General features: G+C 39.7%; 2 protein-coding genes across 8 annotated transcripts in view; both read right to left on the reverse strand.

Moving 5' to 3' along the window:
* Positions 1-188: 188 nt before the first annotated feature.
* Positions 189-14,367, reverse strand: tdrkh (tudor and KH domain containing). The gene is made up of 14 exons (XM_053640395.1): positions 13,454-14,367; positions 10,159-10,307; positions 9,644-9,735; positions 9,237-9,429; positions 8,984-9,123; positions 7,843-8,155; positions 7,170-7,336; positions 6,908-7,083; positions 6,746-6,810; positions 6,495-6,646; positions 5,832-5,945; positions 5,676-5,730; positions 1,678-1,762; positions 189-323 (listed from the first exon to the last, which is right to left on the reverse strand). The coding sequence occupies exons 2-13, from the start codon at positions 10,283-10,285 to the stop codon at positions 1,707-1,709; spliced, it is 1,650 nt and encodes a 549-aa protein (XP_053496370.1). The 5' UTR covers positions 10,286-10,307; positions 13,454-14,367; the 3' UTR covers positions 189-323; positions 1,678-1,706.
* A 146-nt stretch (positions 14,368-14,513) lies between these two features.
* The window catches only part of tmem94 (transmembrane protein 94), a 33,996-nt gene continuing 22,458 nt past the window's right edge, over positions 14,514-26,051 (reverse strand). For 4 of the 7 annotated variants that reach the window (XM_053640392.1, XM_053640390.1, XM_053640388.1 and 1 more), the window contains 17 exons: positions 25,617-25,790; positions 25,423-25,525; positions 25,122-25,330; positions 24,339-24,520; positions 23,213-23,348; positions 22,948-23,063; positions 22,747-22,846; positions 22,410-22,518; positions 22,120-22,309; positions 20,587-20,664; positions 20,386-20,471; positions 20,217-20,298; positions 19,772-19,920; positions 19,596-19,681; positions 18,592-18,685; positions 16,672-16,854; positions 14,514-16,545 (listed from right to left, as the gene is read on the reverse strand). In XM_053640392.1, coding sequence (XP_053496367.1) covers positions 16,473-16,545; positions 16,672-16,854; positions 18,592-18,685; positions 19,596-19,681; positions 19,772-19,920; positions 20,217-20,298; positions 20,386-20,471; positions 20,587-20,664; positions 22,120-22,309; positions 22,410-22,518; positions 22,747-22,846; positions 22,948-23,063; positions 23,213-23,348; positions 24,339-24,520; positions 25,122-25,330; positions 25,423-25,525; positions 25,617-25,790 — 2,150 coding nt within the window. In that variant the 3' untranslated portion in view covers positions 14,514-16,472. The remainder of the gene's footprint in view (positions 16,546-16,671; positions 16,855-18,591; positions 18,686-19,595; positions 19,682-19,771; positions 19,921-20,216; positions 20,299-20,385; positions 20,472-20,586; positions 20,665-22,119; positions 22,310-22,409; positions 22,519-22,746; positions 22,847-22,947; positions 23,064-23,212; positions 23,349-24,338; positions 24,521-25,121; positions 25,331-25,422; positions 25,526-25,616; positions 25,791-26,051) is intronic. The other 3 variants (XR_008387552.1, XM_053640391.1, XM_053640389.1) reach the window with 3 other exon arrangements.

Genomic DNA, 26,051 nt, shown 5'->3' on the forward strand with positions numbered 1-26,051 from the left:
CAGTAAATTAATTACACATGCTTTCAAACAACTTCCATAAAAACTATTTAATCACCCAAGTGCACAACTAGAATAATACTGAGGTTCATTTCCATAGCACACACTTTCAAAGTCCCTGAGCTCCACTTCTCCTCTGGTCATCACTTAAATCTTCTCATGTAGTTCAGTACAAAGTGAGTAAAACAAAATCTGTAACACTGACAGCAACAGACCAGAAAAAAGTGACAAAGAAATAAACAGAACATATAGCACAGTGAGATAAGGCTTGTGTTTGCAGATAGGAAGCATGAGGTCCATGCCAGCAGAGTGTATACAGGTGGTCTCTGAGAGGAAAAGACAAAGAACAAAAACAGTCATTCAAATCACATCAAAACTAATGAGCACATCTTTAATTTAATCAAAATGTATTTAATGGCATATGTAAGGAATAAAACACGATGAGCTGTCTTATTATAAGAAAACAATCAATGACGGGGTGGTGATGATTATTTTCTAATAACAGACCCCTTGATGTGTTTTATTTCATTGTTCCATAAAAATTTGCCAAAGATTATTATGTTATTATTATTTAATTTATTAAAGAATGACACTGTACTTTTTAATCTGATTATAGTTACACTTAATGTCGTGGATTGTCCATGTAACATTAGTTAGATGGTTCCTGTTACAGAAGCTACAAACAGATGTTTTTTCACCCTCTCTCTTTTTCCCTCTCTTGAAATGAATGATAACAAAATGCAGCTCATTTGAACAAGAAACCCTCCTTCCTGAAGACTTTCCCTCGTTGAAAATGTAACGTTACAGCTTTATCCTGAACAAAGCACTCCACTGGAGACTCCTTCCAAAAATGCTAGTTTTCCCTCACAGGAACTGTCACAACACTTACACATTTTTGTTAAATCTATTTTTGTTCAGTGTACCTGTGAATTAACTGCTACTCCAGAAACAATCACATACACCATATGGCCAAAAGTTTGTGGACACCTGATCACACGCCTATGTGGTCTTTCCTCAAGATGTTGCCACAAAGTTGGAAGCTCACATAAGTGAAAGCACACATCCTATAGTATGGGATGTCTTTGTATACTGCAGCATTAAGATTTCTCTTCACTGTAACTAAGCCCAAACCATAAGCCCAAACCTGCTCCAGCATGACAAGGTCCCTATGCAGACAGAGAAGTCCATGAAGACATGGTTTGCCAAGGCTGGTATGGGAGAACTCAAGTCTCCTGCACAGAATCTTGACCCCACTGAACACCTTTGGGATGAACTGGAACACTGACTACATGCCAAACCTCCTCACCAGACATCATTGCCTGACCTCACTAATGCTCTTGTGGCTAAATGAGAATAAGTCCCCACAGAAACACTCCAAAATCTAGTGGAAAGCCTTCTCAGAAGTGTGAAGGTTATAATAGCAAAGGCCGACTAAATCTGAAATGGGATGTTCAACAAGCATATATGGGTGCGATGGTCAGATGTCCACAAACGTTTGGCCATATAGTGTATTAGAATGTGCACATATAAATATAAACTTAAGATTTGCCTTGCACCCATCACTACTGTCAGGGGGGAAGGGGGAAAAAAAAAGAAAATCACATTCTGACCAATTAAATTCGACAGCGCTGTGGTATAAATGGGTAAAAGACACTACATAAAGGTTTATGCTTGTCTTACCATTGTGAATACATGACTTTGGCCTTTTATCAGTTAAACTCGTCTTCAAGAACATCATCTACACTTCCAGATATTGAGGCAACTTCTGCAAAAGATGAAACAAAAGAAAAAAACAAACAAACATGGAATACACAGTGACAAAAGACTACTCAATTCTGTGCACCCGTTTAAAACACTGTATTGTGAACAATATTAAAGTAAAACACACAAATCCCATACTACCCTCTGCTGTGATATTAATTTCTTTATGCTTCTGTGAAGAAACCCCATCTTAACCACATCTTCCAGTTATAGTGAGCAGTTTTATCTTCTGAATTGAGAATTAGCCACTCCCATAGTGCTCCAGTGGACATGCGTGTATTTCATTCCAATCACCATCCACCACAAATGTAGTCGATGTGCAATGGGGGGGGGGGGGGGGGGGGGGCGACTAGCAGTTTATAGCATGAAACATATTATGGAAAAGGTAAATAACCAAATATTTAGTGCTGTACTGCTCCATTGTTTGAAAGTTGGAGGAAATGTCATTGGTAAGACATTTTCCTCATGTTTGTCCCATCCTAAAACCTTTATTTGTTTAGACTGAACAAATTTGTAGTTTGTATTTATTATTTACACAATTATTAACGGTCCCAAATTCTTTAACACAGCCTTCAAGACAAGTGGGAAATCTGAAGTTTCTTCTTTACACCTCAAAGCATTCAAACAGCCTCCACTGGGGGTCAGGAAAAATAGATATTCATAGTAAGCTCATGCTTGTTTGGCTTCTGAGAATATATTGAAAGCTCTCAAATAGCTTTTAAACGTGGTACATTGTTTAGTGCATGATTTATGTTCAAATGGATGTAGAGTGAAGGAGTTCGTATTTTGCCATTAATAGAGTGGAAAAAAAAATGAACATAATATGCTTAAAAAAGACAACTTTAAATTATTTAACTATCCTTCATGTATTTAGTAATCATTAGACATATCAAACACAAAAATAGACTTCTATGTCTAGGTAAGTGGCTTAAAATACACTGATTTTCCATGTTCTTACTTATGGGTACGGTCATGTTAAAAATGATGTGATGAATTTCCAACTTGGCAAAATGTGACCACCTGAGAAAGTCAGGTTTTTTGATTGGGGATTATGAGCTGTACTAATGGACCTACCCAGTTAAAAACTTCAGTTCCCACTTTTTCATGAACTCAGCATTTGAATATTACTACAAGTGCATCTAAAAAAAATTTGAATATCGTGGAAAAGTTCATTTTTTTTTTGAGAAAACACAGTGGACCGACACCAGCAGATGACATGGCACCCCAAATCATCACTGACTGTGGAAACTTCACACTGGACTTCAAGCACGTTGGATTCTGTGCCTCTCCACTCTTCCTCCAGACTCTGGGACCTTGATTTCCAAATGAAATGCAAAATTTACTTTCATCTTCCCCATGATTGTGGTTGTGTGTTCTGAACCAGACTGAGAGATTAAAGGCTCGGGAAACCTTTGCAGGTGTTTTGAGTTAATTAGCTGATTAGAGCTCTTCTCAGGTTGACATTTCTGTATTATAAATTCTTTATTCTGATATTTTGAGATACTCGATTTTTGATTTCCATGAACTGTAAGCCGTAATCATCAAGATTAAAACCAAAAAAAGGCTTGAAATCTTTAACTTTATGTGTAATGAATCTAGAATATATGAAAGTTCCACTTTTTAAATTCAATTACGGAAAAAAAAGAACTTTTCCACGATATTCAAATTTTTTGAGATGCACCTGTATAAGTGAGTAAACAGGGAGTACAGGGAAACCATGCTGAAATCCTGCTCTGTGATAAATTACACATATGCTACAGGTGTGGTGTTTAGTGATTAGGTTACAATACACTAGAATTTTCCTTTACCCACGTTATCCATTAAACCAGCAGCACCTCTTACTGATCCGTCTCCACTGTTCGCCTTCTTGTTTTCAAGTTCCAGGACCTTCTCTCTTAGCATAGCTTCTTCACAGACCTCCTCCGTCTTTTCTTTTAAACCTTCAGCAAGGCGTTCACTTGAGACATTGGTCCTTCCGGTTATTAACTGTTGCTTTTTCACTTTGATCTTAGATGTAGAATCATCAGAATTATTAGCTCCATTAACAGAGGGGTCAGACATAGATTTAGTAGCACCAATGTAAATGACATCACTGTCACTACTACTGCTATCACACACACAGGTAACACTACACTTTTGGTGAGACTTGCTTGGTTCAGATGGATCTCCATCAGGCATTTCTGCATCCTCAGCAATTGACAGGTCAGAGCTGACATAGATTTCAGAGGAGGAGGTCATAGGGGTCGTGTCCTCAGACTCAGTCAGACAGGAGGATGAGGAAGTTGGACAGGAGGACGAGGAAGCTGGACAGGAGGACGAGGAAGCTGTGGATGATGTGGGCGTGGTGGTGTTGAGTGACGTCTCAGAGGAGTCCTGAGAAGACGTAAGGTCATACCAGACACCTCTTATTCCATCACTACTTCTACTCCTACTGCTACTGCTACACACACACTCACTGCAGGTACTGAGAGAAGAGTCCGGTTCCATCAGCTCTGAAGGAGATGTGACATTGCTGCTTCTGCTACTGCTGGAGAATGTCCCAAGGAAGACACTATCACTCAGACTGATCGAATCCAGTGCTGATGTCACGACATCTATGGCAGATGAGGAGTATGTTGTGACCGATGAGAACCCTTGCATATGCTTTACTTGTGTTGCTGCTGGAAGGTCTGAGCAGGTCATGAGGCTCTGGTGAGGAATGAGTCTTGGATCCGGGCTCGGCGGAGACAGCACTGAGCCTGAGGACTCAAGAACATGGCTGACCAGCTCACTCAGGCTCAGAGACGGTGTGGAGTAGAGTAGCGATGAAGAAGGAGCCATGAGGCTGTCAGAGGAATTCCCGTCTACATCAGCTCGCTCGACATCTAAAAAGCTGGGGCAGCTCGAAGAAGACCAAGTCAACTGCTTTGCCACTGATGGACACGTAGAACCTTAACACACGATGTCTAAATTGTTGTTATTTATAGAGAGACATGTAATCTGATAAAAGTGTGATGGGGTGATGATTTGATGGAGGATTTGCCAGGCCAGGCCTTTTACTTCCATGTTGTGCTCTCCGGCTGTATATTGTGTTGAAGACACAAAATTATAAAACTCATGCACATTTGAGTTCAGGGCCATTTTCACCAACAGGGAAAACACTTGATTGAATACTTAGCTGTTCATAACCTTCTCTGAATCACTTTAAGACTTTTTTTTTTTTTTTTTAAATTAAGATCAGGCATAAATGTCACGCCTAGCCAGGAGCAGGAATCAACTCACATTGACTATTTGCTTTTATAATATCTATTTTAAGCACTAGCCATTTCATCAGGTCTATTACTGACTGCAAAAATGTGCAGCCCCATGGGGGGCAAAGCTATGTACCTAAATTAATATATAAAAACAAACATTAAAAGGTGTATATTGTGTAACAAGACAACAATTCAAAACATAACGTAAAATTAACATTAAATAAGTACCAATAACAGTACCAACAGACAGCAGCCAAAGTTTGACCCTTTCAATCTCAGTCCCGATTTGAAGAGTGACATTTGACATTTTGTTACTTGCAAATAATGAAAAATATTTGTGAAACCTAACGCACATCTTTTTGTGGCTTTGTGCAGATTGTATAATTCAATTACTATTTACATTTTTAAACATTAGAAAAGTTACTTCTGCATTTTTTTTGTTCCATTGCTGTTAGCATGAGTCATCAAGGTAATGGGTATTGGGCTAGTAGTAGTCTAACAACTGGCAATTTTGCTTAGGAACACAGGTTTCTCAGCAAGAGTTCTCGTCAGACTCCGCTTATCTGAGTCTAGGCGCAAGTCCTGTTTAATAATCCAAACCTTTTGAGCAGTAAAGACTGCCTCGGTTAAGATCTGTTGGTGTAACCAGTCCCTGAAGTAAACTCTGGCACTTTTGGAACTAACCTGACAAGCTTATGCAGGACATACTCAACTCTGAGGTGGCCCCGGTCATGTCATCCTGTAAACAAGCAACAAGACATTTGTTCGTTTGATGTTTGGAGCCAAGAAAATTTCCCAATTTCCAATTTAGAGAGAAACGTGGTGTTTAATATTACTTACCAACAATTTCTGCAGAGACCTTGGCTCGTCATGGTCTCCTCTCAGCCCGCTCCCCTCATCCTGACAGCTCACTGCATGGCCCAAGCGAATCAATTCTTCACCCAGATCCACAGCCTTATACACACACACGTATGGGGAAAATGTTATGTAAAATATCTGGTCCTACAGTATGTTGGTGACAAATGATAATTTTCCTATAACAGCATGTGACAGCAAGTGTTTTATTCATCTTATACCACAACAAATTGCTATCCTTTGATAGTTACCTTTAACGAAATAGAACGTCTGAAACAAGTTCCAATGATCATTGAACAGCTATTGTGTTAGTGCTAGAACAGCTAAAAACAGACATCCAGACCATTCTTTCCTCGCTCTCTTCCTCTACTCATGGTGAAAAATTACTTCCTACATTCAACATATCAAAAAACGATAAATAAATACTTCCTGTAATTGTTACAATCTCTGTGAATTAGGTGTTACTATAAATGGTGTATTAATATGAGTTAATTGCATTAATGCAAAGTTGTGACTTGCATTACAGCTGGCACTACTGCCAGAGCTGCTGTTACAGAAAATTAAAATCAACACTTCCTGATCAAAACTGTGGATTCAACAATGCTGTACTGTAAAATTATTAATTTTTGAAATAGAAAGTACTCTGACCTTTCCCTGGCTGTTATCATACAGCTTTACACTGGGCCAGGAAGACATCTCAGTGTGCGAGTAACTGCACAGTTTAGCTAGTAAAGGCTTCCACAGTGCACAGTACGTCATTCTCTCAAAGTCATCCAGTGCATCTTCTGTCCAAAAATCTCCTGCAACAATAATAACGTGTAATTATTTGAATAAGAATATGAAATCTGCACTGGCATATGTTTTATTGTCACGGTTTCATTACAAACATGAGCACTAACCTGCAGGTTGCACTTCTGCTAGACTGCACTCAATGGCTTGGAAGGGCAAGCTCAAGAAGTCACTCCTAAAACCACACAGTAACGGCACAAAAGATCAGTCCCAGTAGACACCAACACGAACAGATCACTCAGGTCTCCTTCAGGAACTTCAATCACTCCTACCTCAGGCTGCGTAACTGATCCCGCGGCAGCTCTCCATTGTCCCCAAAGTCCACGTAGTACAGATCAACCAAACCAGAGCTCAGGAGGCCCAGCACTCGAGCCCGGTTCCATGTGCCGTGGTCCTGATAAGGAGCAGCCACAATGTCCCCCACAACTATAGCGTCCACTCTGTGCTCCTGGACAGCACGGACACCCGTTTCCAGTTAACCGTGTGTGCTAAAAAGGTACATTTATGAAACGAGGAGAAACTCACTAAACTCACATGCAAGGTGTCATCGTTATAGAAACGGCTCATCTCAGCAGTCAGCTTGTCCAGCTGAAGCGATCGGACACCTATGATCTGGATCCAGAAGTGTTGGGGATTCTCCGATGCAGACACATACACCTCCAAATGCTCACCAGGCTGGAAGCTCAGGTCTGGACTCGGGACTGGTTAGACGAGACGGATGAAATATTAATGAGCATTCTGATCACTGTACCCTACTGTATACTCCACAATAAACATTCCCTTTTAGGCAGAAAACATTTTAATGCCTTTAAAATGGGTCAGTGTAGGTGATGGAAATGGTAATATTCAGTAGTGTTTAATAAGTATAGAGAACTTTTCTCAGCTGGTTTTAACAGGGTGAAAATTATTTTGGTATACAGCAATTCTGCATTCATTTAGTGTCAGGTCACATGATCAGTCACTTACTGTACCTCTACTACAACAAACTAATACAACTCCCCAACGAGCAAACCAAAATGGTGATCGACTAAAGAGAAGACTAAAACTTTCCTTTGCCCAATTTTAGGAAGTAATGTGAGTGCTATATTTGATGGGAAATCAAAGAAAAATGGGCTTGAACCGTTTTAGGCATTTTTTTTAAACTTAAAACCCAAAACAATACTCTCAGCTACTACATCAACACCACTACTGCTTCTGCTGTGCTTACTTTCAAATTTTGAGTACTCCAATGGTGAAGCTGGTGAGTAAATCTCCTCTTCCTCTGATCTAAGCGAATTTTCCGTTGTGTGGTCCCCACTATTGGCAAACCCATTAGAGCCACTGGCCTGAATCAGTCCCACTTCGGTCAGTGGAGAGAGCAGATCATCTCCATTCATGTTCTCGATGAGAACAGTTTCTGGGCCCTGAGGTTTGTGGACTGGCTCCAGTTCTAGAGCTTTCCTTTTCTGGCGCAGGGCAGAGGACTGGCTGATCCGTTTTCGTACCGTCTCGTTCTCCATCACCTTCTCCATAATCAAGTCCTGAAGGAAAACAAAACCAAAAAAAAGAACAAAAAAAGCCGTGAAACAGAGTTCCTAAAACTAATTAGTGGTTTCAGTGGTTAAGACGTTGGAATACTGATCTGAAGGTCATGAGTTCAAAATCCCAGCACTGCCCTTGAGCAAGGCCATTAACTCTCAACTGCTCAGTTGTAGAAATGAAACAAAATGTACGTCGCTCTCGATAAGGGCATCTGCCAAATGCCATCAATGTAAACGTAAAGGAATATTTCTCCATTTTCAGCCGAATCTCTACAGCATTTGTAGTATGTGTGATTACCACAAACAAGGACTGACAGCTTTCTCTGTCCTGAGAAAAAAACTGAAACTGTTTACTCAAAACTCTCGTCTAAGAGCAGCTGCAGCTCCATTATGGAAAGTTGCTCCAGTCATGGAACGTTAAATAAAACTACATTGAGCAGCATTGATATGAAGTTCTCTAATGTCTGTCTCATAATAATTGATCAACTATAACCGGTGTATTTTTTTTAAATTCTTGTTTTATGGTCAATTATTGTAAAATATTTATTGATAAGACTTCAGCAGTTGCTCTTAGACTTGCATTATAGGATTGTTTGGAGTAGACAGATTTTCTGTTCTTTTTTTTAATACAAGGAAAAATACAGAAATTTGATTCTGTGGTAATTGTATACATGTGGTGGATAGAGGGTTATGCTAAACTATTTGCCTGTTGAAGTTGTATATTGTCCAGTCACTGCGGGAAACATCCCTGTTTTGGTTTTGCTACTTTAGACCTTATATTGAGCATACAACCACCTCACAACCTCACAACATATACAACCACCTCACCTTAGCACGTAGTACTTCTTGCCGTGTCCCCATGATCGTAATCTTGCCCTTTTCCTCTAAGCTGCGACCTCGTTCACGTGGGCAGTTCACCCGAGCTCCTGATGTACGGCTAATTAACTTCAGCGTCTCGCCTCCACGACCTATCACACCAAAGGCTCTCTTATTAGTCTACTGACTTTTTTCCTGAAACAAATGAGGCAGAAGAACAATTTTGAAATCAAGAAATGTTAAGAAGTCAAGTTTAGTGCAGGACCTATGACTCGTCCGAAGGCAGTCTGTGGCACCTCTAAGACATCACTGATGAGCTCGCTGTCACTGGCCAGTTTCTCCAGAGCACATTTAGCCAAGAGGTTCTGCTGCATTGTGCCCTGGAGCAAGAAGCACACAGCGCTCTGATCCTCTGAATTCGGCAGCACGTTTACCTTAGCTCCTGACTTCTGACTTACCTAAACAAACAAACAAACAAACAAATAAACATTTCAACCTTTGCAGCCATTTGTAACCAATTCAATGTCAATCTGGTACAGTTTAGGTGAAAGGTCAGAACAGCAAGCTAAGAAAATGTTCCTATATTATAAACAATTTGATTTTTAATAATCAGGCACTCAGAGTTGCAAAATAAATACAGAAACAAAATAAATCAGGAAAAGAAAAACTCACTAGATCCAGAAAGGTGCTCTGGTGCCTTGCAATAGATCTGTACACGTCGAGGGGCACAGAAAACCTGGACTGTTCTGTCTTTTGCTGTTGAGCTGCAGAGCGAAAAATAAATAAAATAAAAAAAGAGAAAATTGCAGTTGGATAATATCTTTACAATGACTTATCTTATCCAATGATAAAAATCAAACTAGTCAGAGCTGCCTAGCCAGTGCTAAATGGTATAATAACTAATGCCAATTATGTAGACTAGAGATGTCAATCTTCAGGCTATGGTGCATGTAATGTGAACCTGGGGGATTCATTTTTATTTATTTTTTTTTAACCCATCTTTACCAAGCGTGCCAATAATTCTGGAGCTGGCTATAAGCCAGAATACAAACAGAACAGTGACCCCCAAAAAAACCAACAAAAAACAATTAATGAAATGAACCTTGAAAGAGTTTTACCATTATAACCCTAAAATAACAGATCACTACATTAAACTAGAGTCATCACAGCAGGTAAACATCTCTCACCACTGCTGCTCCGAATATGACGGTACAAGATGTAGCCCACTGTGGCCCCTACAGAAAGGCCTGCAGCCAGCACCACCTTCTTCCCTGTGCTCAGGCATTTCCACGGACCCTCCTGTACCACTGCCATTCAGCCAAGCACTGGACTGAACCTGACACAGGAGAGACACGGTATAGGATAGAGTGTTATTGATCTCTGTGTACTGGAATTTCCGTAAAGAACCGATCCCGATGCTCTGAACCATGGACTGGCTCTTCTAAACAAGGAAGTGCATACAAACTAAATAACCCATATTATGGGCAAAACTGGACCTGACACTATGACACTAAGTGTCATTCTCTCTCTCTCTCTTTTTTTTTTTTGGAAATGAAATGCAGTTGTATTTTCCCCCCTTAGTGCACCTACACCTTTTATCTAAAGACATCTCAAGTTGAACAAAACAAAGAATTCAGATAAACAACAGAGCTTGCATTACATTTGAGCATTTATGAAAATCTCGAGTACAGGCAGACTGGCTATTGGCTTGTACCTTAATACAACCTTTGTGAGAAAAATGGCCTTTTCTCACAAACATCGCATTTAATAAATAGAAGGTCTGCGATATTAGATAAGCTCCTGAAAATCACAAGTATGCAGTAAAGCAGCTCAAAAGAGGCTGGACTACTCCACTTCTCATGGCACCAGTTTTGTTGTTTTTTCCTCTCTCAAACATTCCCATTAGCAGCCTCTATGTTTCTGTCAGACTTCCACAAGGCCATGGGGTGTGAACTAATGGGCTGGTAAGGAGCATAGAGTATGGAGTTAAAACCACACTTCACTGGACTACTAGTAAGACAAGATATACCATTTTGCAGTACAGAGTATGCCCACCAGGCAAAATGGTTCTTACTGGAAAAGAAACATGCAGAACTGCAACCACAGAATCCTCTTAAGCTCACCCTCACTTCAGTAAAGACTAAAAGCTCATAAATCACATCTTGGAGCGAAGTCATAATCGAGACAAAGAAGGAATTCTACTACACCAGGAACAGCACCAGTTTTCAATGTACACCCCTTTAAACCACTTTATAATATTAGCATAAGTAATAATCTACTCCCTCTCTCTTGCCCTCTCTCTTGCCCTCTCTCTCTCTCTCTCTGGAGCTCTATGTGCATTCCTGCTGCCACTCACCTTCTGCCTCTATTCCCACATTGACTCCTTAAAGATCTGCACTTCTCAAAAACAGTTTACGTCCAAGACTCAACCTTGCTTTAGTGGATCATCTCACCTGGATACTGTAGATTTGTACATAAAGACTGCTGCTGTAATCAGAAAGACTGTCCTGTGCCCATCCCAGGACAATATGCTCATACTGAACATCCCATAAACACACTTTGTACTGTTCAGCTTTTTCTCTTTACAGATCTATACAGTATCCTTATTGCTTCAGGGAGTTTTTCCTTGAGACTCTGGCTTCCTCATTAAGAATCTAAATCTGCATCCGGCTTACCGAAAAGCTGCTTTGTTTGTTTTTTTTTTGACAATGTCTACTGTCCAATGTGTTGCACAAATCAAATTTGTGTATGAGTGAATTAATTTAAATTAAAGGGACTGTACTGTGGTCCTTCACCTGTTTATACAGGTTTATACCCAGCCTATCCGGATTTTATGTCTAGCACAACCATTAGATTAGATTAGAACTATTGCTTCTCAAAGTAGGGTCCATCAAGCGTACATGCATAGTTATTTTGGTGGAAATCACAACCTTAAGTTATTAACTTTACTAAATGTGTTAGTGAGTTTTTATACACTATATGATAACCTGAAGAATGTGGACACCTGACCAGAAGACCCCGGTGTGTTTGTTTTCTTTTGTATGAAAACCATGGGCATTAATATAGTGTTGGTCCCTCCTTTGCTGCTTTAACAGTCTCCAGTCTTCTGGGAAGGATTTCTGCTAAATTTTGGAGCACAGCTGTTAGGATTCTGGCATAACAGCATTAGTGAGGTCAGGCAGTGATGTTGGGTGAGGAGGTCTGGGGTGCAGTCAGTGTTCCAATTCATCCCAAAAGATGTTTAGTAGGTTTGAGGTCTGGGTTCAGTGCAGGTCGCTCGAGTTCTTACACACCGACTTTTTTCAAGCCATGTTTTCATGGACCTCACCTGTGTCCTGATGAAATTCCCCCATTGGCCGTTCTCGGTCATGGCCCCCTAATAACCTCCATCTCTGAATTGGCTACATCACTCTCTCCTCTCCACTAATAGCTGGTGTGTGGTGGGCTTTCTGGTGCACTATGGCTGCCGTCGCATCATCCAGGCGGATACTACACAATAATGGTGGTTGAGGAGACTCCCATATGGGTGTGATGGTCAGGTGTCGACAAACCATCGAGCATATAGTGTAATGATTAGATTGTTTGACTTGTCCCTTGTATTAAATGCAAACCTCAAAAACTCAAAAACATGTCTTCTGTCTGTGGAAAGTTCAGGAATAAGCTAAACAGCCAGAATATTCTCGCATCAACTGTAATAACGTTCGTGAAAGAAATCTGTTCCGAGAGGGTCTGAAGAATTTATTTTACACTTAAAGCAGTTTTTTTTTGTCATTTTAATAAGCTATAAGCAAGGTGCTTTCTGTGTCTCATATTCTACCCATCAACAATTGGTTTTCCAAAACGGTGGAAAAGGAGCCAAGCAGAACAATTGGCAGTTATTTATTATTATTATTATTATTATTATTATTATGAGGATAAAGATAATATATTACCAAAGAACAGAAACCATCAAAGAAATTCCAATGGTTTACACTACAAATACCATTACAAACCATCAGGTAACCATAAAAACCATCACCATTATCATTAATAGTATCCACTAGACATATGCCACCAGTTGAAGGCAACAAATTACCAGTAGAAACCCACAGGGACCCTTACAGTTTCCATTAAAACCAATTTCCAATTTCCAAATTCCCATTATAACAATTAAAACCATTACAAATTCTATGATTGTTTCTATTGTTTGTTTGTTTGTTTGTTTGTTTTCAGCAGGGATGGCGTCCTTCTAGTGAACTGGTTATACTGTACACAGTGTGGAGATCAGGGAAAGCTAATGCAGTGTTAGTTATCCAAGATGAAGAGATGGATAAGGATTGTATACAAATATAATGCACATGGCGAATATGAAGCATGAAACAGCAGCAACGCACGCACGCACGCGCGCGCTAGTCACCTTCACACCCTGGCCGATTTTAAAACTATATGCTGAACTTAAAGAGCAAGCAAAATGTAAACACTTAACAGATACACTATAATTACCTTTCAAATGTAACCGCAGATGAGAAACGCAATCTTTCACGGTTTAGCAAACGCTGTTAACCTTCTGACCATGAGTCAAAGAAATGTCTTGCTTGCTAACTAGTGCAGGTCTGTAGCACAGCCCGGAATTACACACAGCCGATTGGCTGAGATTTGGCAGGTCAAACCTCGGTAACCAATCACGAGCGGAGCCTACAATGTGACCACGCCCCCAACTGGAGCCTGAGCAGTATTGGCACACTGCTAGCGATGCAAGGCTGAGATGAGAAATATTTTATGACCTCAGTACTAATATTTAAATAAATCAGTATTCAAACTTTGTATGTATGATCTTTATTTATAGTAGTCATTAGTTGTTTTATTTATGTATTTATTCTGAAACCATGTTAGACTAAGTTATTGTGGTTTGAATACATCAAATTCAAGGTACCAGTCAATTAAACTCAAAACTAAATATCTCAAATACAGCAAGTTTTATAAAAATGTATTAAATCAAAATCTGTCACATTATTTTAAAAAATATTCACAGAAGGTCATCACTTTCCTGTTTTATATTTAATACAAAACATAACACCATATATATATATATATAATTTTTTTTTTTTAGAAATGAAGATATTTATTAAAAGATCACAAATCAATTGGCAAAAAAATACAAATCAATGACATCTTAAAAATATCTTAAAAATTTATAAACTTTGTGAACATTCACAAATAGCAATCTTTTCATGAGTAGCTGGCACCAACCAATGCAGGTTTATTTTTTATTGTTCTTATTATTTGCACAATTATTTGTACAATAGAGAGACTGGGCATGTTTCCAAAGGGCTGGCTAAGGCTGATATGAATGATGGAAGCCCCAGCAACATCTGCAGTGCATGCAAGATCCAACATTCTCGAAAGTTTAACCATTGCATTCGTGAATGTCTTAAGTCATGCATATACGTCAACAAAAATTACATGTACATATATTTAATCATTTCGTATATTCAAAAATATTCCAGAACTATACAAAAAAAGTTGTGCAATCATGCTCCATTACACAAGCTGAAAACAGAACAATACACAGAACTGATCAGTGCATTAAAACAAACAAACAACAACAAAAATAATACAAACGTCTCTGCTGATTACCCCAACATGTCACCTTCTATCATTTCTATACCAGCACTAAAGCAGCAGTTAGACTCTCACTCAGTTAACGCCTGTTTCATATCACTGCCCTGTCTGATACACAGATGCTTATACAGATGTTTCAAACCGCCCTGAGGTGGAAACATAGCAGGAGGACCAACACTGTTTGAATACATTCTGTGTATAAACGTGAAGATCTGCCTACATGGTGAAAAGAGTACAGTAAAGACACAAGTCATGATGTTCTGCACATATTCAGACACAGCAACTGTGTGGGAAAAGGCCTTCTTAAATATAATGCACTATCCATGAAAAATACAGACGTGTGCCGTAAAATAAATAAATAAATAAGTGCATCAGATGCAGGGACTATTAAGTAAAGGCTGGTTAAGACTAGTAGGATGGAGTCATGTATAAGCATAAGGAATAAGTACTTACAACACATCTATACTAAAGGTAGTTTAATAGATATGAAAAAGAGCTAAAAGGCATGAAGAGCTCATACTACTCTATATGGTGTTCAGTGAGAGGAGAAGTACATGGAAGATTAGAAGTCGGCAAAATGGGCGAGAAAGTGGAAGAAAGTGATGCAGGCAATCTGAAGCAATGTTTTAGTGGCCACACTGCATTAAAGCCACAGCGAGGTTTTGCTTGGCCTTAAACAGAACATCACCTCTAAGGAAGAAGAAATGCTGGTAAGTTTCAATAAACCATATTAATAATCACATATTGATCAGTAAAGCCCCCTTTTTTCCCCGATTTAAACATTTCTATTTACATTTATTCGTTTAGCAGATGCATTTACCCAACGTGACACTCCGTTGAGGATTCAGAACCTTGCTCAAGAAGCCTGAAGTGGTTCTCTGGAGAGCCTTAGATTTGATCTTCTGATCACTCGCTCACAACCTTTACCTTGACCACTGAGCCACTGATGGTGTAGAATATTTTCGAGGCAATCAGCAAGAGGTAGAACAGCCATAAACTCAATCACACCAGTATAACCCATAACAAGACCGTCATCTGTGGAATCGAATGAAATGGTTAGAGTTCAGAAGTGTAGAGAATCGATTTGCTATAGTGATCCATCTGATCAAAGGATGTGCGAGTAAGCAAAATTTTGGCTCTTATTTTGGCTGACACATATCAAGTCAGAGCATTCGTTAAAAGCGGTTCCACTCTTATAGTGTCGTTTGATAAGCACACCTTTTTATTTATTTGAATAAACTTACTTGAGTTGGTGTAAGTGCAAAACTATCTCTGTGGCAAGCATTAGACATGAGGTATTTGGAAGGATGTACAAAAACATTGACATTTAAATGTATGTAAAAGATTCCTCAGTATTTGGTGTGAAGAAACGTACATGAAGACAAAACAGCATGTTGCTTCTGCTTTCTAAACGCTACCTATAACCACCGAAAAATATCCTCCTAAGTCCTATAGTTCTTTAGCTTATCATTAAAATCCGAGTCAACACACAATGTGCCTTATTAAAACTTCCACACTCGTCTTGCATACCGTTACATTACAAGGTAAGGAGATTGTCCATCTATAATCATCCTGTCATTTTTAAGATAACTTTAGTTGTACACCAATTGTACTAAACTCATAACACTACAGTTTTCTCCTAGCCAAACCACAGGGAGCATGCATACACATAACTCACACCATAAGAGGTAAAGAAAATTTGAACGTGGAAGCTAGTGATGGAGAATAGATGCCGTCTCGGTATTCTGGTGGCTTGAAGCGATGCTGGAACGCACAGAGTTTGTGAGTTAGTGTCAGGAGTGAGGCACTGAGAAAAAAAAAAAAAACAACTCCTCTTACTCCACTGCTCACCAATGGGAACAGTGATCTTACAGCAAAAAAAGACTCGTGTTACAGCAGCTCAGAAAGGAGAGTTCATTCCTAGCTTTGTCTCAAACTGGAGCTTCTGCCTCTTCTGGTAACGCACACGGACCCTGAAAAGGACAAGATTTATATTATAAGCAATTAATGCGCTCTAAAAGGTGAATATATTTCATTTACACAGTCCGACAATCAGAATGAAAACGTTTCACTTCTCTCTCGATCGGATCGGGCCGTACCTGATCTCGTGCAGTTTGACAGCCTCGTTGATCAGCACCACCAGCACAGTGGACAGTGACCCCAGCAGCCACACCTCCATGGGCACATGGCTTAATGTAAAGTCCAGACCTGTCTTGCCATTATTACTTCTGTCGTGCCATAAATGATAATCTATTATAGCCTGCACCACCTGACCCAACAGCCTATGAGAGAGAGAGAGAGAGGAGAAATGTAGAACCAAGCATTTAGTTTAGCATTTAGAGGTGCGCTAACATTACAGCCCCCTTCAAAAGTATTACAACAGCAAGGCCAATTCTCTTGGTTTTGCTATACACTGAAGACATTTGGGTTTGAGATCAAAAGATGAATATGATGAGATGACAGATCAGAATATCAGCTTTCATTTCCTGATATTTATGTCTGGATGTGTTCAACAGCTTCGAGCACGCTACCTTTTGTGTCAGACCACCCGATTTTTAGGTGAACAAAAGTATCGGAACAGATAGTGTTATAGTAAATAACATTTAATATAATATATGCATATCCCTTGCTTACAATAACTGCATAAAGCTGGCGACTTACTGACATCACCAAACGGCTGCCTTTTTCTTTTGTGATGCTTTTCCAGGCTTGTTTCACAGCTTCTTTCAGTTTCTTTTTTTCTCCCTTTAGTAGATGCGTCACTCACCTAACTGATACCACTATTATACGAGCCTACATTTAATGGGTAAAAACCAAAATTTCGGAATTATAAACTAAGGCGATCAAGTGATTATAATAATCAATTGCGACTAGCCAATAATAAGGTAATTGGTCATGGTTAATAAGAATTTAAAAAAAAATAAAAATAAAATCAAATTTAAGTGTGAAGAAAAGTCAAATTTGTAACAAGAGAAAGGGACAAGTTCAAGGGCCATACTGAGGAACCCAACAAAAAAAGTCACAGGAGTATGAGTTTTTTTTGTACTTTCTTGTTGGGGGTCAGATATGAAGCTTGTGGAACACACTCATTAACATGAGAGTATATATGGTGCATGTACGGTGAAGCATGGCGCATGTACTGCTTTCATTCATTCATCTTTAGTGACTTCTTTTTTATCTAGTTCAAAGTCACTGTGTTTTAAATGAACATGCTGGGTATATTTTGAAAAAAAGAACAAACTCGGTTCATCAAAAACACTGCAGGCAGATGCAAACTGTGTCCATGTGGAAAAGGCTCAGTATCCAGCACTCACCAAACTGAGATGATCTCATGCATGGAAGTTTGGATATCTTTCTCTCCAAGCAATTCACAGCAGCTTGCACTCTCCTCTAACAATCACACTCACTGATATTACACTACTGACCTCACATTCTCCATCATCAAAGACACCATTTAAATGCCATTCAGTCTTTCCATTATATTGCCAATGATCATAATTATCTTTGGTTACTGTGCATTAATGAAGTCCAGTAGTCTATAAAAAAAAAAAGAAAAAGAAAAAAAAACCTGGTTGCAACCTATTTTTTTAGACAACTGTCGATGGTTCAAAAGATACAACGTGGAAAATGGATTAATGGCACCAGAAAATAGTGGTATTAAAATGTACCATGTCTTCATGAACCATGTTATTATGCTATCTTTGGCAGTATTACAGTGAACACATTCAGACACAAAATAGAAAGAAGTGATATGGTGATCATGTCAAGGTGCTAATGATATTTTTTTTATCAGCAGCCACACCTCAATCTGTGGATTTGTTCGTCATGTAAGGAGGCTGCAACCTTTCAGTTGTCAACAACTCCAAATATGGAAACAGCTACAGGGATCGAAGAGTGAAGTGTAAAACCACATGACTTCCTGTGAACCACCCCTCTACACCAGTCGCCTAGAACACACACCCCAACCCTCCCACCCCTCACCTCCACATTTGCATGCGATGTGAAACACAGACACTCACACAAGAGGCACGGTGAGACACCACCATGTGTTGCTGAAAGGATTCTTCCTCCAGAGTGGCTGAGAACGGTGCACATAGCTAAAAGAAATAACCACTGAGAGAGAGAGAGAGAGAGAGAGGGAGAGAGAGGGAGAAAGAGAGAGATGGTAATATCACTTAAATAGATCATCATACCATCACAAGTCCATGACATTGCATTACTCAGTGACTACGTTTACATGGACAGCAATAATCTAATTACTGACTTTATTCTAAATAAGATAATATTCTGATTAAGATGTTTACATGAATTGATTTTAGAATATTCCTTTCAAGTTCCCATTTTACATCTTATAGAACATAGATCGATTAACAGTACGTCATTATGTCCCCACGCCGCGCTGTCCGACGTTCCCTCCAGAATTTCACGTATCAACATACAGTTCGTCTTCGTTATGTACCGTATACAGTTCTGGGTGTTTCATTCTTAATTTTATGAAAGCTTCGAGTACAGTTAATTATTTGTCATGCTATACGTGCAAATAGACGACTGCTTGAAGCTGTGGGCTGCGTCCGAAACCGCATACTTACCTACTATATAGTAGCCGAAGTACATGTATTTCACCTACTATATAGTAGGAAAGTACGCGGTTTCGGACACAGCCGTGCTCTCTTGTTTGCCGTCAAACGGTTGAGCACTGCCGTGCGTGTACGTGTCCTGTCGCACAATGCGGTGAAAACTCCCACATGACGTTAATAATGTGATTAAGGTGTGTACATGTCTGTAACGCACGTCGATAACGCGACTAAAACAGGAATACTCCAAGTGTCTTAATTCCATTTGTGTTTACTACGAGTATGATTTTAGTCGGATTAAGGTCATCAATAATCGCTGTTTACATGGTAGTTTCTTAATCAGAGTATTATCTTAATCTGGTTAATATCGGATTAGTGTTGTCCATGTAAACATATTGAGCGATGTTTCACTTTACTCATAATAAGCAGTCATTGTAAGTCGGGCTTACCAGTATGCAGAGCCAGGAAGCCTGCCATGACTTTCTGGATGAGCAGCAGACCATTCGATAATTCATGAAACCACTTTTCAGATGAGCTGCAATCAGAAATAAAGACGCGATTAACCTGTTAATCAATAATAAAAGCATTCTTGGCCATGGTAATCTATAGTGTTTGGTTTGTGTACCTAGCAGTAAAGATATGGGTACTGTTAACAATGCTGTCATTAGCATTTTTAGCAAACACTGTCTGCAGGGAGAATCCAAATCCCAGCAGGTAAACACACACTGTCAGACCAAACTTGAGCAGGAACCAACCCAGGAAGTACTGCTGAGTCTGTGGAGAGAATAAAATACACACTGGCCTTTATCGATCAAAGTTGCATATGAATAAGAGTGTAAATTAACACACAAGTTCATCAGTAGTTTTAATATTCATCCCTAAATGAAATTATAATTAAGTTATATTCTCATTAGTGTGTCATACAGACATAATATGAAAGAACAACTTGTACTCTCACTTGATGCTAATTCTGAGACTAATTTACATACATTTGTAAATGAACGAATAAGGGTTAATGTAACCGGACAGAATCGCAGTGCTCGTTCTCCTCGTCATGAGACATGACCAACCTTACGAGGGATGTCGTCTAGATTTTTCCCAGTAGCCACTGTCATCACGGAGCTGTCTGGTGGCTTCCCCAAGAAGGACACGCTGACAGTCACATGCACATACGTGTGAAAAACATTAGCTGCCATGTGGTTACAAGGTATCACCAAACAAAAAAGTTTTCTTTCTCACCTCAGCAGTGGGTAACAGAAGCAGGAAAGCCAAAGAATGTCTGTTATGTTTAGTGGAGGTGGAAGCTGAGTAAGACAAGCCAAGAACTAGCACCAAAAAAAAAAACAACAACAAAAGAGTAAATTGTCTGTGTAAAATAGAAATATGAATGTTGCAGATTTAATCTATGGTCCCATAGTCAGCAAATGTGCCTGTGGTTACCTGAATGAGGACCAGCGTGAGCTGGCACTGCAGCAGGAAGAGGAAGCACTTGCGAATGCCGTATGTGGTGTGCCTGGCCTACACACAGAACATGCAAGGATACACAACCTCTACTTAGTTCTCATTTCACATTGTTGATTTCATGTTAGGTGCTCCGTTCCCACACAAACAATACACATTATTGCATTGCAGTGTTGGGCTGCAGGGAGCTAGAATAAGGATATACAGTCCCCTCCGAAAGTATCGGAACAGCAAGGCCAATTCTATTATTTTCACAATATGTTGAAGATTTTTGGATTTGAGATCAAAAAGATGAATGAGACGATGGATCAGAATTTCAGCTTAGAACAATTTACAACATGGTTAGCACCCATCCACTTTTTCAAGTGATCAAAAATACTGGAACGTGAGACCGATGCAACTGTTTGGTGACGTCAGTGGGTCACTGGCTTGATGCAGTTATTGCAAGCAAGGGATATGCAACCAAATATTAAGTGTTATTTAAGACGATCTGTTGCTCACCAGTCTGCTCACCAAATGTGTCATGTTTTAAGTCGTTTAACACATCTAGATGTAAATATCAAGAAATGAAAGCTGAAATTCATCATCCCATTATCTCATATTCATCTTTTTAATGCAAACCCAAATGTCTTCAATGTATAGTGCAAAACAACAGAATTGGCCTTGCTGTTCCAATACTTTCAGAGGGGACTGTATACAGGTGCATCTCAAAACATTTGTATATTGTGGGGGGAAAAAAATGAATCTAAAAGAAATTAGAATACTGGATTTTTGATTCCATGAGCTGTAACAAAAAAAAGGCTTGAAATATTTCACTTTATGTGTAATGAATTTATTAACTAGAATATATGAAAGTTCCTCTATTTTAATTAAATTACGGGAAAAAATTAACCTTTCCACGAGTTTTTAAGATGCACCTGTATGTATTCGTGCTCTGTGACTCCAACACCACTCCACTCCCAATGGTCCAATATACCTTTATTTAAATTAAACAACCTGTGGGGAAAAAAAAGAACAGTGTTTCTGTTGCTTCAATGCTTTTCCTTTTTATTGCTTCCTGAATACAAAATTGCTGGAATGCAACTACTGACTAGACTTGACCAGACTACTGCTGTCCTATCACACAGATGAAGTTCATTTGAAGAATATCGTGTAAAAGATAAAACGCCTCTACACCAGCGTGACCCTGCATGTGTATCCCATACGTGTGTTCTGTGATCACATGGTATTTAAAACAAATATCCAGCCCGAACAAATTGCATTTGAACGTTTCTTATTAACATGTGATCTTCAATGGCATCCAAGATTTATTTTCAAATTCTTGAAATGACTTAAATCTATGTGTATGGAGACCCCCCCCCACCCACCCCTCCATGTGCAAAACTCCATATGTGTATAAGTGAGCTTGCAAAGTTGACTTGACACTGATAGTCATGGCTCCTTCGTGAAAAGTGCAGCAGAGGAACACATTTATTCACATTTATTTAAATGCAGCTAAAGTGAGTGTGTTACCTGCTCTATAAGCCTGACCAGGCTGAAGCTTTCACCCTGGTGTAAGGTGACAGAGCAGCTGAGGCTGTTGAGACGTGCACTAAGCCGCAGTGGGGTCAGTTCCTCCATCTCCTCGTTCACAACATTGCCGGAAGCATAGCCAAATGTCTCCCATGAGCACCGAGATGGGTACAGCGGGTCCAGAGAGATACTGCAGTCAAACATGCACAGAAACACACAGCATATAACACACCATGGTGCACATTATTAAAAAAGAAAAAAAAAAAAGAAAAGAAAACAAGTCACCTCACCTGAGGTCACTCTGTATAAACAGGCAGCTGTTATGGAAATTAGCTGAGCTCCCCAAACAGCATGTCACCTCTCTGTTCTCCTGCATAATCTTCATCATCTCACACATGGCTGTAATGCACACACAGGCAACCAAATCAAACAAAAACAAAAAAAAACAAACGTAAATCTTACAACTTATGTTTAAATGTGAATACTTTTAGTACATACCTACCAATTAGAATAATAAATTCTACAGGCAAGTCTCTAAAATGAACCCAGTTAACTCTAGAAGGGAAAATGCTAGATATTTTTCTATTGTGATAAACAATAAAGTAATGCTGGAAGAGAGAGACTCACTTTCAGGAGTGCAGTCGGTGAAAAGGGGCACGAGCAGTGGCACATTGTCAATGTTCTTCAGGTGAGGGCGGACCTGATGGATGCCACGAGGCAGCTTGGCCTACAAAAGATAGAGGGGAAAAAAAAAGAGCGATGTTTAATTCTCTGAGCTGGATAAATTCAGTCACAAAAAAGCACTCCAGTGACAAAGAAATCGCATACTCGATTGCCATCAGCGAGGAAGCTGGGCACGTCGCTCTCTGTAGCCTGGAAGCTGGCGAGATCCGACTGGCCTTCGTCCTCGGCGAGTAACGGGCCCTCGGCATCATCCCGGGAATCTGTTCAGACAGACAACGGATTCAAATCTGATCCCCAGCTCACGGACACACTGCAGATCCATCTCTCCAGTTAAATAGTAGTTGAAAGCATTTAAATTGATCCAGACAGATGTTCAGTACTTCAACTACTACACACATTCTGCACAGACCTGGCAGTAGATCATCATGAAGAGAGCCTGCCTGGCTAGGGCTAGAGGGAGCTCCATCACCATGGCCATCTCCATTAGGGGTCAGAGAGATGTGACAGTTCCAGCCTGTTTCCAAACCCATCTTCTCTGCAAACACCTACACACACACACACACACACACAAACACACACACACACGCGCATGTATAAAAACGTTAACAAATTATTTATGTTATATAAATTCTGTTTAGTTTTATACACTATGGTTTTGTTAGTTTTTTTTTATTATTCTATTCTTTTATTTCGTCTTTCTGTTAAACTATTCTTTTATTTATTTGCTTGTTTGAATTCCCACTCACTAGCTAGCTCACCCCTAGGACAAAAGCCACCAAGATGGGAGAACGAAAGTGCTTCCTAGAAGACTTACGAAGTCACCGTAACTTTTCAAAAGATGCTGATGTGACATATCCGGGATTCAAATTCGAACCACTCGGGAGCCTGTAGTCTTTGTTTTAGTTACCTACATACACTAGCGGTCAAAAGTTTGTGGACACTCGACTGAAATGATTCTCATGATCTTAAAAGCCTTTTGATCTGAAGGTGTATGATTAAATGTTTGAAATCGGTGTTGTAGACAAAAATGTAACTGTGCCAACATATTCACTTCTTTCATTAGAAAACTAACATTTTATTTACAAAAAAAGATATTTTTTTAAATGGACGACTCGGCGTGAAATATTCCGAAAAGCAGCCGTTAAGTGTTGAGCGTAGGTGGGAACTCCTTTAATACTGTTTAAAAACGCATCTCAGGGGAATTCCTCAAGAAATCGGTTGAGAAAATGCCAAGAATACATTTCTGGAAATTCTAGACAAAAAGGCTGACTACTTTCAAGATGCTAAAATATTAAATCATTTTGATTTATTTTAGATTATTTTATCACAACATAATTCCCATTGTTCCAGTTGTGCCATTCAAGAGTTTTGATGACTTTGTTATTATTCTAAAATGTGGAAAAATAAATAAAAATAAAGAATGAGTGTGTCTAAAATTTTGACCGGTAGTGTATAATAACGCTTATAACAAGCGCAAACCGTATGCATTTTGCCAAGAGAGAGTGCACATTGTTCGTTTCCATATTTGACAGTACCTTGCTGCGCAGCTCATCCTCCCTGGAGAAGTAGACGAATCGGATGCAGGCTCCCACCAGGTTCTCAATGAGCCGCACCGTGTCCAAGCGGGCCTGGAACTGTGACGACACCATGCCCATGAAAATCTGCCCGCTCAGGGCCTGAACACAGTCCTCCTTCTCCAAGCCCTCGCCTATACCCTCTGAAACACACACAGAGATACACTTCTATAGTAAATGAAGATGATTATATGGAAACAAGTTTGAGACTGCGGTTCAAAAAATTGTCTTCCTTGCCTTTGTTAGTCTGACTGATAATTTGAAGGTTTTATATAGTTTGCAATGCAGCAGTTATAATGCAATTATTTTAACATATACTCGGTTGTTGTTGTTTTGTTTTTTTTAAACATTGAAATAACATACCTTATAATGCAACTTTGAAACTTGTAGCTTGCAACCATTCATGTAAAAGCATAAAGGAGATTGGAGGGGTGATATGTATTATATATATACATATTTTTTTTTATCATAATACTGTTATATATCCTGGTGCTACATGCGTAATGATGTTTAGTGGAGCCATATTATCAATCTCGAAGTTCAGAGTTTTGTATTCAATATTAAGAAAAACATGCAAGTACTTCAGGAAAAGAGAGAAAAATAAAATGTAAAATATACACAAAATACAAAAAAAGATGCACAAAAATATATTTCAAATGTCCAAACATGTACATGCTATTTATGTACTGGCCAGCCCTAAGGGAGATCAAAAACTGCCTCAGCCTACTTCTCCGTCTCTCTCACCATCTGAGCTCCAGCTGTTGCGGCGGCCGCTGTGTTTGATGGGCGTGGTGCCGGGCAGCTCCACTCCGGAGAAGAGTGCTGGGCCGGGCGCCAGCTCTATACACTTCCCGTTTAGTTGACTTGACAGCGCCACCTGCATGGGCTTATATGCAAATGCAGAGCAGTAACCAGACAGGCATGCACGCTGGTAGAAATCCAGAACCTTCTTCCTGTGAAGAAAGAAAAATAATTCTCATCAATCTGTATGAGACAATTTCAAATAGCCAAGAGGACAGATCGAGTGAGTGAGTGTGTGTGTGACCTGTCAGAGCCAGAGAGCGGGTAGATGTCTGTTCCGTCCCAGAAGTCGGTGCAGGCCTCCAGGATGAGGTCAGCCGAGCCGTGGGAGAGCATCTGTACATTGTCTGAGAAGAAATCAAACGATCGGTGACATGAACGAAGCAACATTTCCTGAGAAAACAGGAAAAAGGCAGAGAGAGGCTGAAGCGTCCTCACTGGTTGTGCTGTCTCGCACTAGCAGGCTGATCAGATGACTAATAGGTGGCTGGCGTTTGGTGACCTGGTGAACGCGGCGCGTGCACGACTCACTGGCCTTGTCTCCGTTAGGCAGCTGGTACAAAGCCAAGTGGTTCTCCTGGTTAAAGAGCTCTCGTGCGCCGGGAGTAAAACCTTAAAAAGATCAGCAGGTACCGGGTCAAACAGAGGCAGCACTAATTAGCTTTTAGCATCTTTTAAAAGCTAAATATAAACTAAACCAGCATGCAATCGAATAGACTGTTACAACAAATGAATACGGATATAACACAATAGAGTCAGTTAAGCCTCAAATTTTAGCTGACTCACCAAAAGTGGAACTGATTATGTTGAATTAATTCGAGGAAGACCTATGTGAGGTTCGTATGTTTGAAAATACATGCATTAAAATCCATG

Source organism: Ictalurus furcatus, chromosome 13, assembly GCF_023375685.1.
Source record: "Ictalurus furcatus strain D&B chromosome 13, Billie_1.0, whole genome shotgun sequence".
In the NCBI taxonomy this organism is placed as follows: domain Eukaryota; kingdom Metazoa; phylum Chordata; class Actinopteri; order Siluriformes; family Ictaluridae; genus Ictalurus; species Ictalurus furcatus.